The sequence below is a fragment of the Mauremys mutica genome, chromosome 2, assembly GCF_020497125.1.
Source record: "Mauremys mutica isolate MM-2020 ecotype Southern chromosome 2, ASM2049712v1, whole genome shotgun sequence".
NCBI classification, from domain to species: Eukaryota; Metazoa; Chordata; order Testudines; family Geoemydidae; genus Mauremys; species Mauremys mutica.
Window position 1 is genome coordinate 41,134,790 of NC_059073.1, and position 19,758 is coordinate 41,154,547.

Genomic DNA, 19,758 nt, shown 5'->3' on the forward strand with positions numbered 1-19,758 from the left:
CGGCTGACGGTCGCCTCTGGTACCCTGCGCTCGGAGGCAGGGGCTCTTGGGGGGAATGGCACCCCCTGAGTCTCGTACTGGGCCCAGGGAACCCAGAAGCCCCACTGCTGTGCCCCCTGAGGTTGGCCTTGTGGGGTAGGTGGCAGGTGCCCGTTACTGTCTGCCCCGGAAGCAACCGACGCGGGGCGGGATGGCCATGGAGGCGCCGAGGCGCTGACGAATTGCGCCGCCGACTGAGGCAGTCTGTCCCCGGACGGTGCCGAGGATCGGTGCCGGTCTGCACGGTACCGGGATGGTGACCGAGACCACCGTCCGCTGCGGTGCCGGGAGCTCGACCGGTGCCGGGAGCTCGACCGGGATCCGGACCTGCGGCACCGGGAGCGGCTGCGCGAATCGCGGTGCTGGGAACGGTGCCGGGAAGCAGACCTCCGTCGGTGCCGACGCGATGGCGATCGGGACCTGGAGCGACGCCGGGAGTGCGACCGGTACCGCGATGACGAACGGTACCGGGACTGCGACCGGCGTCGGGACGGCGACCGGTACCGCGATGGCGAGCGGTGCCGCGATCGCGAGCGACGGGACGGTGACCTGCGGCGGGAGCGTGACCGGGACCGGGAGCGTCGTCCGTGCCGTCTGTCCGGAGAGGGGGGCCGAACCATCATTGCCGGCTTTCCCGCCGAAACGACAGCCCGCACCGGCGGTGCCGGGGGCCGGAGGCTCGGTGCCTCTGTGAGCTCTATGAGCTCGCGCGCCGTGGAGAAAGTCTCCGGCGTCGATGGCAGCCGGAGCTCAACCGCGGCCGGTGCCGGGGAGCATGGCGGTGCCGGACTCGACGGCCCTTGCGGCGCCGGAGTCAACGGCCCGGTGCACATCCTGTGCACAGCCACAGCGGGGACCGCAGGTGGCGCAACTGTCTTGGCTGCTGGGCCCTCAGCGTGGGGCTTGGCACCCGCTTTCGCCGGCTTGTGCTTCCTTGACGGCGAGAGGGAGCGGTGCCGGGCCTTCGGTGCCGGTGGCTGAGGATGCGTAGTCTCGGTGCCGGAACGGCCCGGGGCCGGCGGAGCGCTCCGGACCGATGAAGCCTTCGGCGCCGGCGCGGACGGTGCCGGGGGCTGGAGCGAAGCCTCCATGAGGAGCTGCTTTAAACGTATGTCCCGCTCCTTATGCGTCCGGGGTTTGAAAGAGGAACAGATAAGTGCTCTATCTGCCCTGTGACTCTCGCCGAGGCACCGGAGGCAGGAGTTGTGCGGATCCCCTACTGGCATAGGCCGCTGGCAAGATGCACAGGGCTTAAAGCCCGGTGCCTTGGGCATGAGCCCGCACCGGGAGAGGAAAGGGAGGGGAACCCCCCCCTTAACCTTATCCTAAAAACAAACTAACTATCTACACTAATCACTAAACGAACTATATACACGAGAAAGTAGCGAGAGCTAGGGTTGTGGAGGACAGAGAGCACTCCACAGTTCCAACTGGCCGTCACGGGCGGTAAGAAGGAACTGAGGAGCGGACGGGCCGGCTGGGGTATATAACAGGTGCCATAGCGGCGCCACTCCAGGGGGCGCCAGCCAGCCCGCCGGAGTTGCTAGGGTAAAAATGTTCCGAAGAGCCGTGCACGTGCGGCGCGCACACCTGACTGGAATGCATAGGAGCAATCACTTGAAGAAGAACTGAATATTATAGCATGATAGAAAAAGATAATACTTAATCTCTCAAAGCTGTAACTATCCCAGCCTGTTAAACATGTGCAGCAACCATTTCTTCTGACTAGTGCTGTCTCAAGCACATCTATAGGGTCTAGTGGTGCAAGTTTTTTATCCACACAGCTTTGGTGGCACTATAATTTGTTAATGGCAGATGCAGGCTAGTGGAGTCAATTTCTTGTGCAGGCCACTATATACACAGAACATAGATTTTTGTCATGCCTTTCTGCAAATGTAGAATTTTAAATCATTTTGCTTTTGAAGTCTGACTTTTCTTTTACCAAGTTCCATTGTTGCAGTGAAGACTGCTTCAAAAAGGCAGACTACACAGAGAAAAAACAAAACTGCCTGTCCTGTCTACTCTTGCAGCAGCTGGAGAAGAAATGTGCCTTTCTTAAAGAAACTTGTCCAGCCCTCTGTGCTGAGGCAGGACTAAGTAAATCTAAAGCATGTGTGACAGGTGTTTGTCCAACCTGTACTTACTAACCATGAGGGAGGCTTCCACAACCTTCCTTAGTTAAATTCTCAAATAGGTTTCCATCTTTAGAGTTGGAAAGTTTTTCCTAATATCTAGCCTTGCTGCAGATGAAGCAGATGACTTCTTGTTCAACCGCCAGTAGACACGGAGAACAATATGTCAACCTCGTCAGCCCTTAAGCTTCAAGTATTATTAGTTTCTCCCCCTTGGTCATCTTTCATAAGACTAAACATGCCCCTAGGTCTGGTTTTCTAAACCTTTTATCATTTTTGTTGCGCTTTTCTGGGCATGCTACAATTTGTCCCCATCAATCCTAAAGGATGGCACCTAAATTGGAACCAGTACTCTACCTGAGGCCTCCCCAAGGCTGAGTAGAGTGGGACACTTACCCCTCCCCTCTCATGCCTTACATATAAAACTACTGTCAATGCACCCCAGAAGATTAACCTTTTTCATACCTGAATCATGTTGACTAATTGTCAATTTGTGATCCACTATAATTCCCAGAGCCTTTTCAGCAGTATTACAGCCTAGCCAGCTAGTCCCCATTTTGTAGGTGTGCATCTGATTTGATTTTCCTTCCAAAGTACTTTGCATTTGAATTTCATCTTGCTTTCAGACCAAGTTTCTAACTTGCCAAGGGCATTTTGAATTCTAAGCCTAGCCGCCAAAGTGTGTTGTCATCGCCAAATTTGATCAGCATAGGTGCCATCACTTTATCTAAGGCACTAATGAAAAGAATGAATCGTACTGAACCCAGGAAAAAAACAAAACCACACACACACACAGTTTGACAGCAAACCATTGAGAACTACTCTGGGGCTTTTGACCCGCTGGGCATCCACCAGATAGTAATGTCACCTAGACCACAGGTTCCTAGTTTGCATATGAAATGGATATTTGCTCCCATGCCAGACAGCTTTACTAAACTCAAGTTATAGCTCTATGTCCTACCTCCCAACCAATCGAGTAGGCCAGGGGTAGACAACCTATGGCATGCGTGCTGAAGGTGGCATGTGAGCTGATTTTTTTTCAGTGGCACTCACACTGCCTGGGTCCTGGCCACTGCTTTGGGGAGGGGGGAGGGCTCTGCATTTTAATATAATTTTAAATGAAGATTCTTAAACATTTTAAAAACCTCATTTACTTTACCTACTACAATAGTTTAGTTACCTATTATAGACAGAGAAAGCGACCTTCTAAAAACATTAAAATGTATTACTGGCACGTGAACCCTTAAATTAGAGTGAATAAATGAAGATGTGGCACAGCATTTCTGAAAGGTTGCCGACCCCTGCAGTAGGCCAATAAGCCTGTTAAAGGACAAACAGATTGGTTTGGCATGATTTGTCTTTAACAAAGCCATTCTGACTATTACTTATAACTAAGGCTGTGATTGAGGGCTTGGCTACACTTACAAATTTGCAGCGCTGCAGCAGGGTGTGAAAACACACCCTCTCCAGCGCTGCAAATTGCGGCGCTGCAACGCGCCAGTGTGGTCAAAGCCCCAGTGCTGGGAGCGCGGCTCCCAGCGCTGTACGTTGTTCCCCACAGGGAGGTGGAGTACGGACAGCGCTGGGAGAGCTTTCGCCCAGCGCGGGTGCTTTGACTACACTTAGCGCTTCAAAGCGCTGCCGTGGCAGCGCTACCGCAGCAGCGCTTTGAAGTGCTAAGTGTAGCCACAGCCTGAGTCTCGGAAGCCATGGAATCTGTGACCGCCAAAGTCCTTCGTAACGTCAGCCAGTGCTGGCTGGGAGGTGCAGCATCCCCTACTGCATGCCGAGGCAGGGTACCCCTGCCACCGTAGGCAGTGCGAGTCCCCCGCAGCTCCCTGCCACCAAGGCGGCTGGGGGGAACCCTCCCCCCAGAGCTTTCCAGTGCTGCAGGCAGCAGGTGGGTGGGGGGAGAGAGACCCCCCTCCCCTAGCTCCCAGCTGCCATGGGAGGACCCTTGCCACACAGAGCTGCCAGCGGAGGGGGACCCTGGCGCGCCGAGCCCCCCCGGGGGTGGTGGGAGCTCCCAGTTGCCCCTCTGCCATCCACACCCACCCCCCACCCCCCGCCCAACCAGGCTTATTCATTATTGCCTGTGACCTGTCCCTGATTTTTACTAAAAATATCCATGACACAACTCTAAGCCTTACTTATAACCCTATTCCTAGTCTCCTCCAGGTGTTTACAAATTGATTGTTTAATAAGTTGTTCCAGTATCTTTCTAGTTAGGGAGGGGCTGACTGGTCTATCAGGCCCTTTGTCTCCCTTTTTTCAAGATAAGGCCTATGGTTGCCCTCACTAATTAGATGCCTGGACCTTGGAGAAGCCACACATGTAAAGTGAGGTGGTGGCCTTGGGGTGAATTGGGGAGGGGCAGTGCAGGGGAGGGGGGGGAAGGAATTTGTGATGTGCAGGGCTGTTGGCCGGAGAAAGAGGCCACTTTCCCCAGCTCCTGAGCTGCAGCTGCTGGGGAGACCCCCCCCCCCCTCCTCCCACCCTCAGCTCAGGGACTGCCGTGATGGGGGAAGAGCGGGCACATCCATTGCATTAGAAAGGTAAGACTACTGATATTAAAATATGAGTTGTGTGCTTTTATTTGTAGAACAAAAAAACCCCATTTATTATTAGGGTTTTTTTTAATATAGTGCTTTTATCCAAAGCGCTTCACAGTGGTTAGCTAACAGTACAAAGAACATTTGGAAAGCTCATTAAGTGGTCCGCCGGAAAAAAAAAGTTTGAGAACCACTGCCCTGGGCTGTTCATTAGGCCCTGGCACCTTGAAAACAACTAACACATGGAGCTTACCTATCTCCTAGAACTGGAAGGGACACAAAAGGTCATTGAGTCCAGCCCCCTGCCTTCACTAGCAGGACCAAGTACTGATTTTTGCCCCACAAAGTGGCCCTCTCAAGGATTGAGCTCTCAACTCTGGGTTTAGCAGGCCAATGCGCAAAGCACTGAGCTATCCCAAAGATTCTTGAACCTCCTCTTATTGGGGGTTGCAGTCCATCTCCCTTGTAGCTGGCCACCTTTAAGCCCGAAGCCAAATAAGCATTAACCATCTGTGTCTTGATAGCGCGAGTTATTAGTGCAGCGTTCCCGCTAAGGAGATGACTTGCCCTTTCCTTCGCTTGTTCCTAATGGAGTTAAAGAACCACGTTATGTCCCTTACTTGGTGTAACCCATTTTGAGTTTATGCCTACATATTTGTGCTATTCTTCTGTACGTCTCCTTAGCAATTTGTCCATGTTGCCACCGTTTGCTTTGTCAGCTCAGTGACACGAGTAGCCTCTTACCATGGCTGCCTTGTGGGCGTTTGCAGTTGTGCCTTTAATATTAGCTCCTGCAGCTCTGCTGAATGCCTTTCTCTCTTAGAGTTTCAGGCCATACCTACCAGTGCTGTGGCTGTTAAAAATCTGCCTTTTTTTTTTTTTTTTTTTTTTTGGAAGGCCAGCATCTGTATGCTGCCGCCCTCGCACCTTTCTAGCCTTAGAGTCAGGACAGCTATATTTATATTATCACTTTCACTCAAATTCCTTTTCCCCTACAGCATTGCAACCAATGCCTCGCTCTTGGGCAGAAGCAAATGTAAAAAAATGGCTGCCTGTTTATTTCCTCCACCTTCTGAAACAAAAAGTTGTCTCCAGTACATGCCTATGCCCTATTTTTTGTTTTGCTGTATTACTTTGCCAATAGATGCCCCCATTACTACTATCCAGTAGGCTAATAAGCCTGTCAAAGAAGGAAAAACAGCACATACTAGTAGGGTTGCCAACATTCAAATTGCACAAAACTGCCCTGCCTCTTCCCTGAGGCCCTGCCCCCCCCCCACTTTGACTGTGCTGGGACAGGGGGGTTAGGATGTGGAAGGGGGGGTGAGGGCTCCAGCTGGGAGGTGCGGGCTTTGGGGTGGGGCCAGAAATGAGGGGTTCAGGGTGCAAGAGGGGGCTCTGGGATGGGGCAGGAGGTTGGAGTGCAGGAGAGGGCTTGGGGTGCAGGCTTTGGGAGGGTGTTTGGGTGCAGGAGGGGGTTCTGACCTGGGGAAGGGGGTTAGGGAGTGCAGGGCTCCTGGTTGGCGGCACAATGGGGCTAAGGCAGGCTCCCTGCTTGGCCTCGCTTTGCGATACTCCTGGAAGCAACCACCATGTCCAGCCCCTAGGTAGAGGCATAGCAAGACGGCTTTGCCTGGTGTGTGCTGCCCGCACCTGCAGCTCTCATTGGCCGTGGTTCCCAGCCAATGGGAGCTGCAGAAGCAGTGCTCGGTGACAGGGGCAGTGTGCAGAGCTTCCCTGATCTCACCTGCTCCTAGTGGCCGCAGGGACATGCCAGTTGCTTCTGGGAGCTATGCGGCGCCCGGACAGGCAGGGAGCCTGCCTTAGCCCCACTGTGCTGCCGCCTGGACTTGTAACAACCTGGTTAGGGGTGCTGACTGGAGCCACGAGGGTCCCTTTTTGACCGGGTGTTCCGGTTGAAAACCAGATGCCTGGCAACCCTACATACTAAATGTTACAGTAGCTATTTCAAAATCATCCATGATAGTTACTACTTTTTAAACATAGCTAAGCAGAAGTCCATTGCTTTACATCAAGAGTCAGGGTTTTTAAAAAAAGTAATGAATATGGCCTGATGTATTTTGGACCAGAACTTTCTCAGCCAGTGTTGTTTTAATCACTGAACAGCACTAGTGTGCATCTTTTTTGTGCTCAGCATAGGCAAAAGAAAGGTGAGAAGAAAATGGCTAATACTGACCAATCAATAGATATTAACTTACGGTTTTTGTTAGCCTTTTTAAAATGGAGTGGTGAGCTCCTGTTGTGCTAGTTAAAAGATTCAAAACTCAACTGTCAAGGAGGAAATAGACTCAGCCCTATGCCATGGGGCAGTTTCGGTCAGTGAGTAGGCATATTTGCTGTATAGTGCACTAAGCTCCTCATGCTAAGTGGATGTTGTCCTAACAGCTGTCCTTTGTCACTGGCTCCGAGTCCTTTTGAGCTGGCTTCTTTCCTCTTGACAAATAAGCTGAGCCACACACCTCCTGAATTTGTTTTTCTCCTCTTGCCAGCAGGGGCGGCTCTAGGAATTTGGCTGCCCCAAGCACGGCGGCATGCAGCAGGGGGTGTGCTGCCGGTCGCTGGTCCCGCAGCTCCAGGGGACCTCTTGCAGACGTGCCTGCGGAGGGTGCGCTCGTCCCGCGGCTCCGATGGCGCATCCGCAGGCACGCCTTCGGGAGGTCCACCCGAGCCGCGGGACCACCGAACCCTCCGCAGTCATGCCTGCGGGAGTTCCATTGGTCCCGCGGCTCCGGTGGACCTCTCGCAGGCATGACTGCAGAAGGTCCGCCGGAGCCGCATGCCGCCCCAAGCGCGTGGGGTCTGGAGCCGGCCCTGCTTGCCAGCCATGGTCAAACAGATCCCCAGTATTTTTCTTTTCAGAAGTATAATATATGCCCCAAATACATATAGTTGATCTCTCACTTCCCTTGCCTGCTGAGATGTGCCTTAAACAGGTCCTCACTGCTCTGGATTGCTGTTTCTAGGCATTATTGCCCCAGAAACTAGCTATTGTGCTAATGGTTAAGGTGATTTTATGAGACTGTCCACACTAGCTAATCATGCTTGTCTGTGATGGCTAGGTGAAATAAGATGTAGAAGGGAACCATGCAAGTTCTTTCCTGAGAAGATTCCACCACAATGTGCTCTCAGAGCAAACAAGCATTCCATCAACACCCCAGAATAAAGCTAGCAAGCCAAAAACTTGAACAAAGCACAAACTAAAAAAGAGATGGATTGGAGATTTTGGGCTCTCCAGCCTCAAAGAATGAGACTAGGTATATTTCTAAAAGCACAAGTTGGAGAGCTTCAGCCCGCCAAGCACAGTTGTTAGGCATCTGCTCCGTGGACAGTTTTGTTTTCGCCATTCACACATCATATGTAGGAGAGCCTGATTTATGTGAAGTTACCACATGTGTTTCCGTACCTGACTTCACAGAAGGGGGAGAAACAACCTTCTGCCAAATGCAATACATACACTAACTTCTTTTATTGTAGATGAGTGTGCAATATAAATATTTTTGCCAGAGGAGGAGCATAATTCAGGAAGAAAATGTCAGCATAATCCCACCAATATTAGTTTGACACTTCAGAAAAACCGCTGTCTCCTCCCATATGTTTTACAGGTGTGTTTTGCATGTTTTTGACATTCAGCCAATGTTCTACTAGGTGAATAGCTTATTCTAGTTTAGGTTGTGACTATGACGCAGTTTGACTCAGTACATAGAGTCGTAAAACTCTGTAGCACCTGTTTTTGCCAGCTCTAGTCATCAGTCTTTACTTCAAAAAATATTAATGTGAATTTCAAACTGTGTTTCATGGTTGGCTGCATTTTCTGGGGTACAGCAAAGCCCTTGCTGGGGGTTGATCACACAGCGATTCAGTGTCACTATTATAGTCAATGTTCTGTTCATTAGATTGTAACCACATGACTTGTGTAGCACACAGAAACCAAGTATTGTAGGAATAGCTTTATTAACTTTAAACAATCTTGTTATATTACAATTTATGCATCAGTATGTAAAATTAGCAGTAGTAAACTATTTCCCATAAAAGATTCAGGAATGAACAATCTATTTATTTACATTTTTAAATAGTGTCATTTAAAGGCAAACAACAACCAAGTAGCTAGCTGACTGTATGAAATGTTAATAATGGATGGGTTCTTTTCACATTCAGCAAAGGGCTATTCAAATCCCAGGCTTCTTCCTTATTAGTACACAAGAGACATGAATTCCAGGAGTAGCTTCAACAAAGCAGAACTCATGAGAAACGCATAGCAATTAATACATTCTTATTGTATGTCCATTTGGTCATAGCCATGTATAGGAGATGCTAACATAAGTAAATGGCATTTACTGAACACTAAGGACAATGATCTGACTTGACTCCTGTTCCTAACTTAGTTGCTGGTTGTATTCAGGTACATCAGGAATCCCCACACAAGAAGTTAGTTCATGTGCTGAAATTCACGGTCAGAAGGAGAAGAGTCATGGGCAGAGTTTAAAGTAGAAGCTCACAAAAGCCAAGAAACTGAGTCAAGTCAGCTTTTACCATTTAAAATGAAAATTGCTGTAGGTATGTTTGCTCTGCAAAGCAATCTAACTGCTCTTGTGATGACAGCAGTACAAACTATAACACAGATTTGAAAATAAAGGGTAAAGAACAACTTGAAAAGCACATTTCTGTCTAAAAGCTTTTTACTTAATATTGTTACAAGTGCCATCTAACACTGATGTCATTGATACTGCAATTGCCCTTTGTAAGCCTACTGCTGGTAGTAGCCATCTTGCTGACAGATAGTGGTTTGCACCGGGCTCCAATATTGCAGTTTTCATACAACTCTGTCTTCCGACCTATTTCACAGTTGTTACATGTATTGAGAAATGAGTCTAACTCCAAGAATTTTCCAATTGCTCTGCTGTGCAAAATAGGGTATAATTTTTAGGCACATGTAGTTCTGTATGGTCTGATGTAATACATGACTTCCTAGTCCTGATTCCGAATTTCCTGGTTTCTGACATTTTTAGGGTGATAAGCATAAAATGAATTACAGCTGGCTGAAGTAAGGAAGTGCTGTGGGTACGGTTTGGAGAGTCCAGAAATAGTAGAGCCTATCAAGGTGAGCTACGGATGAAGTTTAGCACTTGGGTTTAAAAGGAGCAAGGTGCTAATGAATTTTTGGTACATATTAATGAGAATAAACACAGCTCCTAAAGCTTTTTAAAATGCACATTACTGGACCCAAAATTATAACTGCTCCTGTCTCCCTGACATAATTACATATTACCAACTAATCCACAATGGTGTATGTATATATCTCGAAAATTCTTATGACATTTTGATTGGTGGATAAAATAAGTTTTCTGTATACAGACAGTTGCAAAAATAAATTAATGTTATCGTTTCCATTTTGTTCTTCAAACCACACAAAGGCACTAGTTTACATTAAGGACTAATGTCCTGCAAAATTTCAGTCAAATAAAGGAAGCTATTTTAAGGTTAGAGTGGTGCTAAAACCCAGCTGTCGCTAGTAACTTAAAACGGTCACACCAGGTCTATCAGATTTAGTAGGGGAATATGTTTTGCTTCAGTATGTAGACATTGGGGTGGAAAAAGTTTCAACCTTGAGGAAGTTTTTACAGCTGAGTTATAAGCCTTGCTTATACCAGGGACTGGCAGACCCTAAAATATGATATAGTGAGCACAGATATCTATTTTTGGTGTGTGCAAAAAATGTCTCAATGAATAAGATTTCCCTTGTCTCCTTTCCTCTTATTTCTGCTAAGAGAAAGAACAAAGGATTTTCATTCAGTTACCACCTTTCCCTTTGGTTGAATATCTGTTTGTTAGAGTGGTTATTTTACGCACCAACTTTGCTTTCCTCCTAGTGCTAACATCTTGCGTAGAAACCAGGAATCCCAAAGCTGTCCTTGTAGTCAGGTCAGAAAAGGTAGCTTTTAAATTTTTCTATCATCCACCACCCCACAAAACTGACATTAGAAAAGTTCACATTAGGTGACTGCATAGAAAGCATGACTTTCAAAATGGTAATGCATAACCATGCTTGCCATAATTTGTTCTTAATTAAATCCCTTCCGCAAGGCTTTATTTTTTACCATAGTGAATTTACTAATGAATACCTGAGCAAAATTTGGATCAACTAGGTACTGATATGTCTTAATTGTGCTTGGAAGGGGCTCTGCAGCTACAACTTGTGATGCTGTTTGTACAGAAGAATGGCTTGGAGCAAGGTGGTAGGATGTTTTTGTGACGAAATCCACCAGCCGGTTGTATTGTTGTTCAGAGAGTCTCTCTCTAACTCCATCCACCTAAAATCAGATAAATCAACTTTATTATTGGAATTTAAAGTATCTTCACTTACTGTTCATCCCCAGCAAACATACTTCTGCATTAGTTTGTTATCAAGCAAAGGCTTCCTATCATAGATCTGTAATGGTGGTGATGTTTCATCCTTTCTGCAGCTCAGTGTCTCCCACATTTCTGTTACGTGTGAGCTGCTTCCCTCTTCTACAGTTCTGGTGGCAGTTCAATGTCCCCTTTCTTCAGCTTCCCACCAGAACTTCTGCCTCTGTAGCAGCAGTTAGGTTTGCCCCAACTATTTCTATTGCCAACTTGACTTTTAATTCATTTTCTGGGCAGTAATGAACAATTTATAATCTTTCCTCCTCTGCTGCCCCACACGGATCAGGTATCTGGCAGCACGGTGGTCTTCACAACCCAGATCAGTTATTGCAGTGTCCCTACTATGGGACTCCCATGTCTCCCTCAGGCTGTGCAGAACTGTCCAGCAAACATCAGACTAAATCCAAGTGGGATTCTATATATGAGGCAGCATTCACAGACTTTTCAGAGGGTAAATTATGTCTTGCCTATTCCCAGCCTGCCAACCATCACACAGGCAGGGCACGGGACTCAGGACATGCCCTCTCCAAAGAGCTGTGACTCCAATCAGGAGCTTCTGAGCATTTCAGGGAAGAAGGATGCAGAGGAAGCGATCCGGCCAGCTCAAGGGGTAAGTCCCACATAAGACCCCAGCCAGAAGGAAAAACCCCTTAAAAGATCCAAACTCATCCCCTACATAAAGATACTGAACTGGGTTCTCAGCTCCCATGCTGGCCAGTAAACAATTCTGTTTTGCAAAAAATTTCAAGGTTTCAGAATTGGTTTTTGTTCCAATGCAGAATGAAAATGAGAACTTTTGAAAAATGAGAGAGACAGACTAACACACAAACAGCCAACAACGCAGTGGTTATGTATGTACCTGGGATGTGTGGAATGGTTCAAGTCCCTACTCTGCCTGATTCAGAGCATCCCAGGTGAATGCCCTAACCATCTCTCTCGCTGACTCCCCCCACCCAGTTGGAGCAGTTCATCTTCATATAACTAATTTATTTATTGATTTACTCTGTAGCACAGTGCTTCGGGCACTTGCCTAGGATGCAGAAGACCCAGGTTCAAGTCTACCTGATTCTGAAGCAGGGACTTGAATCTGGGTCTCCTACATCCTAAGAGAGTGCCCCCTAACCACTGGAATGTCTCCCTCTCTCTGGTCGTGACAAGAAGTTCAATCCTGGACATAAGAAACCTTTCTGATGAAATTTTCATCAAAACGGATACATCCCATGATCCCATCTGATTGCATCCCTGCAATGCAGATGCCCATTCTAAACAAATCTTGTGCTCATCCAAACTCAGACTGTCTCCTGTTTGGAGAAAACTGGGTAAGATAGTAGCAGAGAGCACATCCATGCCCAAGCAGTCCCTTCCGTCTCCACAGAGTGCCTTGAGAAGGGACTACAAGCCCAACAACAGGTAGAAATGCTCCTTTTGCTCACCTTCATCCCAGAAGTAAGAGAGCCCATATTTCAGGCACAAACCTTGGAACTGCAGATCCGGTAGCAAAATCAGAGGTGGCAGCAATACCTCTACAAACTCACTATGACCATAAAGACTGTCAACTTGATTTGAATGTAGGAAGCAAACTATCCCCCTTCTCAGAAGTTCTGGTAGGACGCTGGAGAAGAGGGGCACTGAACTGCAGAGGAGGGGCACAGCCTATACGTCACAGAATTGTGGGAGACACTGAGCTGCAGAATGGGTGAAATATCAGCAAGAGAAGGCGAAATGGATGAAAGTGGACTAGTTGGTGAAAGTAGTAGTAAGTTTCAGTTGCCCCCTCAAACTAAGGGCATTACCTCATACCTTCTTCATCCAATCACCCATCTCAAGCAGTCCCATCAAACACGAGTTGATACTGAATGGGCTCTCACCCCAGGATATCGGAGCAATACAACCAGTACTCCTGAGGGAACTCAGTGCCAAAAAATTCTGCACCAAAAAATAAAAATTCTGCACACAATATTTTAAAATTCTGCACTATTCTGTGTATTTTATTTGTAAATAAATAAATGTGGAGGGTCCAGCATGGCAGAGGGGAGCACAGACCACTGACTGCACAGATGTGGGAGATCATCCCACAGCTGCTCCCTAGGACATGCACTCAGCGGTGAGGCTGCACCTGATCCTGACACAGCGCAAGGGCCTGGCCTGCCCCAGAAACACCACAGGACCCTGCCCCTCCATGCCAGGTGCACCAAGATAGTGAGCAAGAGGGACAGTCTCGCATGCACACCCAGCCCTGGCCCCTGAGGGACTTAGTGTGGGGTGAGAGGGTTCAGTGTGGGCAGCTCGATGAGGGGTCCAGATATGGGGGCGGATCTGGATGCACAGGGGCTTGTTGGAGGTTTCCAGGTGGGATGCGGATCTGGGTGTAGGTGGTTGGGGCTCAGTGGGGTGGGGGTTCCAGGTCCGGGGGGCTCATAGAGGTGGCCCAGATTCAGGGGGGGCTCATTGGGTGAGAGTTTGAGTGCAGGGTACTCAGGAGTGGCTATGATAGCTGCTAGCTGAGTCTCATAGTCACTGGAACACATGCAAGCTGAAGTGCTGGTCCTAAACTAGGTACTGAGTCCTTCAGATGGTGGACAATTCCAAGAAATGTCCACAAGGGTCTTCCTATCTGCTCCACAGAGCCTCAAGTACTCAAGACAGATGTCAGCCTATTGGGGTGGGGAGCACACTTTGGACAAAGAACAGTGCAGGGAATGTGGTGCTCCATAGATAGGAATGAGAGCCTCAACCTCTTGGAGGTCAGAGCAGTGAAGCTAGCCCTATGAATGTTCCAGAGCCCTCTCATGGGCGATCACATCCTAGTCCAATTGGACAACCACCACCACCACCGGGGAGTACATCAGCGACCAGTGGGGAGCTCAAAGCTTGACAACTCACATGGGGAAGCATTAACTGCACTTGGATTATCCTTCAAAGTGATTAGGACTACACTGGCCTCCAGATGGACTTCAACACTAATGGCCTACTTCTCCAGCTAATCATGGTTTACCTCATGGTATCAAGAAAAAAAAAACCCAGATACTCAAGGACCCTGGAATTCCAGCTATTCTGGATTTTCTTCAGGACATTATGGAAAGGGACTATAGCACAGCAACATAGCACATACATCATCACCCATAAGTAGTGTCTTACATTCCAAATCCTTGGGCTCTTTAGCCAAAAATCTTCAAGTCTCAAGAGTTCTCAGAGCAATCAAATTGTCTAAACCTGCAGTAGACCAATGTTCCTAAGGGAGATCTAACTACTTGTACTAGGAGCCCTAACCACTCACCCCTCTGAACCATTTACAGTGGTCATGCCTTTCTTTCTACCTACCTATCTGTCTACACCTGCTTCTTAGTTGCTACGATACATGCTGGATGAGTCTCATAGTTAGCAGCTCCAGCCATACAGAAATCACCTTGTGTGTGCCATGATGACAAGGTGGTTCTAAGGACTCTGGAATCTTTCTTACCAAAGGTGAATTCCTCTTTGCATGCTTCACAGGAAGTGATCCTCCCCCCATTCTGTTCAGAGCCATGGCAGCCTACTGAAAAGCTGTGACATTGTGAGGATATACATAGAGCACTAAAGATCTCATCATAGGCGATCCCTCAAGGTCAAGGATGATATCTTTCATGGATTATCCATTTCAAGTTATCTATGGGTCCACAGATGGGCCATAGCCTCTGCCACATTGCAGACACGTATTTCTGAGCAGGATGGGTGAATCTGAGATATTGGTTCGAAGCATAGTGTGTTCTTTCTGTTGCTCCCATTTTTCTGTTACATGTAGTCGAATCTGGTTCTCAAAGTGCTGAGTTCCCTGCTTCAAGCAATTCCTCCATTGTTGTCAGTCCTGGGCTATACATTCCTACAAGATAATGTCAATGTTGCATTTTCTCATATTAGCCTTCAAGACAGCTCTATAGTGCGTTTTCTGCCCTCCTCTAGCATGTTTGCCTTGGCTGAGTTGAGAAGAGAAGATTTGTTTTGGCAGTCTATAATTGGGCATCTGAACTACATCCCTGCCCAGCGAAGTTGTTGATAATCATCACCTCGATGCTCGTGATATTCACTTACGAGAGGATGTTAATGTTAGTGCGTCTATCAGCTCATTTAATTAGAAGAATCTTACGCATACGGCATTGATGACACTTCTCCAATGCCATAAGATATCTCCTATATGTAGTCCACATTTCAGCCCCATAGAATAAAGTGGAGAGCACAACAGCTTTATAAACCAGAAGTTTGGTTTTAATTCTAATGTCACAATCTTCAAAACACCCTCTTTCTCATATGACCAAAAGCTCAGCTGGCACATTTGAGACAATACTGGATACTTCTGCCCCATATAGCACTGCAGGTTGTACCACTGTTCTATACAGTTGCGCTTTCAGTCCCAGCGACATACTGTAGCGGGGTGGTTACCTGCTCCAGCCCTGGCAGGGTTAAAACCAGCCCTGGGAGAGGGCTGGAGGGCAGGGAGAACAGCCCAGGCTGAGTGGGAAGCAGGCTTAGCTGCGGCCACCCCCCAATTAGGGCCCAGCTGGCCCTACAGAGGTTTGAGCCAGGAGCTCAAGCAAACACTTTCTCTCTGCCTTTAGAGGGAGAAGGGCCTGGCTGCTGGGGAGTGTACCTGGGTACCTAAGGTGGAGCAGGGCTGGAGGAAGGCAAGAGGAGCTGGGGAGCTCTGGCCTGGAAACCCCCCAGGCTGCAGGCCTAGGGTAAGGCCATCTGGGTACTGGAGTTGCAAAGAGGCAGCCCATGGGTAGGCAGAGGCAGCAGGTCCCTTTGCCTGTGATGAGTGGCTGATGCACTGCAGTCTGCTCCAGTGAACGGGGGCTAAGTGATGACTGGCAGTAGCCAAGACTGAGGCGAAGTGGGGATAGTGGGTGGGGGTCCCCCGGGGAGGGGAGACCCTAAGACTGAGGGGTTACTGCCAGGAGGCAGCGCCCCAGATAACAGGGCACAAGTGGTAGTGGGACACCGGCCTGCAAAGGGCGCTCCAATGGCTGGAGAGCTAATTCCCTCAGACCACCAGCAGGAGGCACCACAGGGGTGAGTCCACTCCTTTACACATACGTTTGTCATACACAATGCCTGAGAAGTTATTCCACACTCTTTCAGCACTCCCCAGTCTGGACTGTACCTCACATTCAAGCTTGCTGTCTTCTGTAACCCACCCACACGGGTACTTGAACTGATCAATCTGGTTGAATTTTACTACATTAATTTCTATATCCAGTTTTCCTGCGGCACCTCTACTGACCCATATGAGCTCAGTCGTCAGGGCCGGCTCCAGGGGTTTTGCCGCCCCAAACAGCCAAAAAAAAAAAAAAAGCCGCGATTGCGATTTGTGGCAATTCAGCGGTAGGTCCTTCGCTCCAAGCGGGAGTGAGGGACCCTCCGCCGAATACCTGAAAGTGCCACCCCACTCCAGAGTTGCCGCCCCAAGCACCTGCTTGATAAGCTGGTGCCTGGAGCCGGCCCTTTCAGTCATAGTGATTTTCATCTCATGCCTGCTCAGCTGATCATACCACTGATTTCACTGTTTCCTTTAGGTCTTCTTTTGAGGATGTCCTTATTGCTATGGTACCAAGTATCAGAGTGGTAGCCGTGTTATTCGGTAGCCACAAAAACAACCTGAAGAAGTGGGGAGGTTTACCCACGAAAGCTTAGGCCCAAATAAATCTGTTAGTCTTTAAAACCAGACTCCTCGTTGTTCTTATTGCTATGTCATCTGCATATAGCAGCTTCTCACCTTTTCCCATTGGGATCTTCTTCCAGCAGGTGTAGTCAATCAGTACTAAACAGCAGCAGACTGAGGGCCAATTCCTGATGCAATCCAACTTTCATTTCAGAGGCAGGGCCAGCTCCAGGCACCAGTGAAGGAAGCAGGTGCCTGGGGCGGCTAATAGAAAGGAGCGGCATTCCATCCGGTATAGGGGCGGCACGTCCGGGTCTTCGGCAGCACTTCGGCGGTGGGTCCTTCACTCCGTCTCTTCTTCTTCGGTGGCACTTTGGCAGGAGCTCAACCGTTTGGTTTTTTTTGCTTCTTGGGGCAGCAAAAAAGCTGGAGCCGGCCCTGTTCAGAGGGGCTTGTTCCAAAATATGTTCAGATCTCTGTTTCAGGTGGAGTATATAGTACACTCTATATAGTGCATTCACTATAGTTTTTATATCCTCAGACACTCCATATTTCGTCAGCACGGTTGTAAGCATCCTTCTGTCCACATTATCGTACACCTTTTTTGTGTCTATAAAAGCCAAGAAGCTATTCTATTGGTACTCTAGCTGCTTCTCTGTTGTTTGCTGAATTACAAACATGGCATCAGTGGCTCCTCATCCTTTCTTAAAGCAAAACTGTTCTTGTTTGAGGAGTTATTCCACCTTTCGTCTAATCCTAGCGTCCAAGATGTGTTCCAGTATTTTCACTCCATGCAACAGTAACTTTATCCCTTGATAGTTTCCACAGTCATGGATGCTGCCCTTCTTATGTATTGGGACCAAGATAGACTTGCACCAATCTCTGGGGATTCTCTTGCCTGCCATACAGCTTTAATCACTCTGCTCATCCATTTTATGCATCTCTTACCCAAGACTTTCACCAAGTCCACTGTCACTTCATCAAGTAAAAAAAGTATCTTACAGAAACCATGGAACTAACAAGAATGAAATCTCAGCCCAACTGGAATCACTCCCCAAACTCCCATTGACTTCATTTGGGTCAGGTTGTCACCCATGGTGCTTAACTTCACTATTCTCTGCTTTTTCAGTGTATTCAGTTTCCCCTTCCTTTGTGTATATACTCTCTGTTGGGATTGTGAGCTCTTTGGGGCAGGGAGCTTGTCTTTATATGGGTCTATGAATTACTTGTTGGTGCAATATAAATAACAATACTGAAATCCATGTTTGATTCTGACAATGCCTCTCATTCAAGAATTGGATGATGAGACTTGATGGTCAGGCAGAACTTGCTCAGTTTAAGTGATGATTTGCAGGAAAAAGAGAAGGGAGTTGCAAAATTGAGTACAAGAGGATAAAAGCAACCTAATAAAACCATGCTGCTCAAATATTCTTAAGTGAAAGTGGCTTGTGAGGTTTAAGATTAATAGATGAACCATGCCCTAACAATGTACATTTAATTGCTGAACTGCTAGGTTAAGCATCTAATAGAATTTGGTTTAATTTTTTTCAGTGTAAATTTGCAGGCAAATGGAGCAGCCCTAATGTTCTGAGCAATAAATACACATACACAGCTTCAGACATTAGAGCCTCTTATTCAGAGAGCTAATGTTGGCTAAGTTACCCAGTTTATTCCAGAAAAGCGCTGTGGTGGATACTGAAATTTAATCTGGATAATGACTGTAGAAGGCAGAAGGGAATGATAGCACCTTTACTACTAAAAAGATTAAAAATACCAGTGGCTGGTGTGGGACCTTGACCTCCTGACCTAGAGATGAGCATGCCACCAACTGATCCCTACTGATACTCTTGACAAACTCACCAATGCAACTTTATCTTTAAATGACGATACTACTAAACGTCTTTACCTCCAAATCACAAGGCACTCTTTGTTGTTTGAGCTGCACCTTCAGCAGATTTTTTTGTTGATGGTCTTCTACACACTCAATTTCAGTCACAGGGAATGCCTGCTGCTGTGTGTCCTCACTGACACTGACCACAAATAGCACCTCTGACGTAAGCAGCAAGCATCCTTCATGCTCCTGGCCTGATCCACTCACAATAACCACGTCCAGTGCCATATGGACCTCTGGCCTTCCTAGAGACTGAAGCATTTTCCTGTTTAAAAATAAGTCAGTATTAGAAATTGGATGTGTAAAGTAGTAACTCACTTTTGTTCTTCCAGGTTTTCACTTAAGATTGTAGCTGCCTGCCACCTAAAAATACAAGATAAGTGGCAGTTTGTTTTTGTTAAAATAACTAATACCACATTTCCTGCAATACTCGTGTAAGATTTAAATACCAAGGTTTTATATTTATTCTGTAAAGTTTATCATAACTCCTTAATGATTTGCTGCAAAACTGACGTAATAACTTCATGGCTATTCATAATTACGTTCACCTAGGTCAACCAATTTCTATCCCAATAGAGAAATCACCCTGAGAAGCTGGATCCAAATCCAGTGCAGAAAGTAAACCTATCTTCAGTGACAGCTATTTCTGGAGATGTGCAGTATTTTTCTTGGGCTCAGTGCAATGATAAATAAGTAAAAACTTACTGAATGTCATTAAATAAAGATTAGCTCTGCAGTTCTAAAGCTGGAAGAAGATCAGCAGTCCATCATTTGCAGATTGGGTTTCTACGCAGTACCTTTGTGTTTAACATTCCTAAATAAACTGCTATAACTCAGCCTTTCCTAGGGAAGAAGCTTGTTAAGTTGACCAAGAGCCAGAACCTATTAATAAACAATGTGGATGTAAAAATGAGCAAGTGTCTAAATAATTTTACCAGACATATTTGACGTGGCTGTTTGGAGCCTGCTCAACATTTTGATCCCTTGGATGATAGCGCTGTTTGGGAAGCTGAGAAAGTCCAGCTCCATGCAAAATACCTGTGGTAAGAGAATTTAAGATTTTTACTAGTTGTTTTCTGGAAAACA

At 47.3% G+C, this 19,758-nt stretch overlaps 1 protein-coding gene across 1 annotated transcript in view; it reads right to left on the reverse strand.

Moving 5' to 3' along the window:
- Positions 1-8,682: 8,682 nt before the first annotated feature.
- The window catches only part of VPS13B (vacuolar protein sorting 13 homolog B), a 902,514-nt gene continuing 891,438 nt past the window's right edge, over positions 8,683-19,758 (reverse strand). Inside the window, exons 60-62 of the mRNA XM_045002958.1 lie at positions 19,608-19,710; positions 18,688-18,937; positions 8,683-11,052 (exon numbers count right to left, since the gene is read on the reverse strand). Coding sequence (XP_044858893.1) covers positions 10,804-11,052; positions 18,688-18,937; positions 19,608-19,710 — 602 coding nt within the window. The 3' untranslated portion in view covers positions 8,683-10,803. The remainder of the gene's footprint in view (positions 11,053-18,687; positions 18,938-19,607; positions 19,711-19,758) is intronic.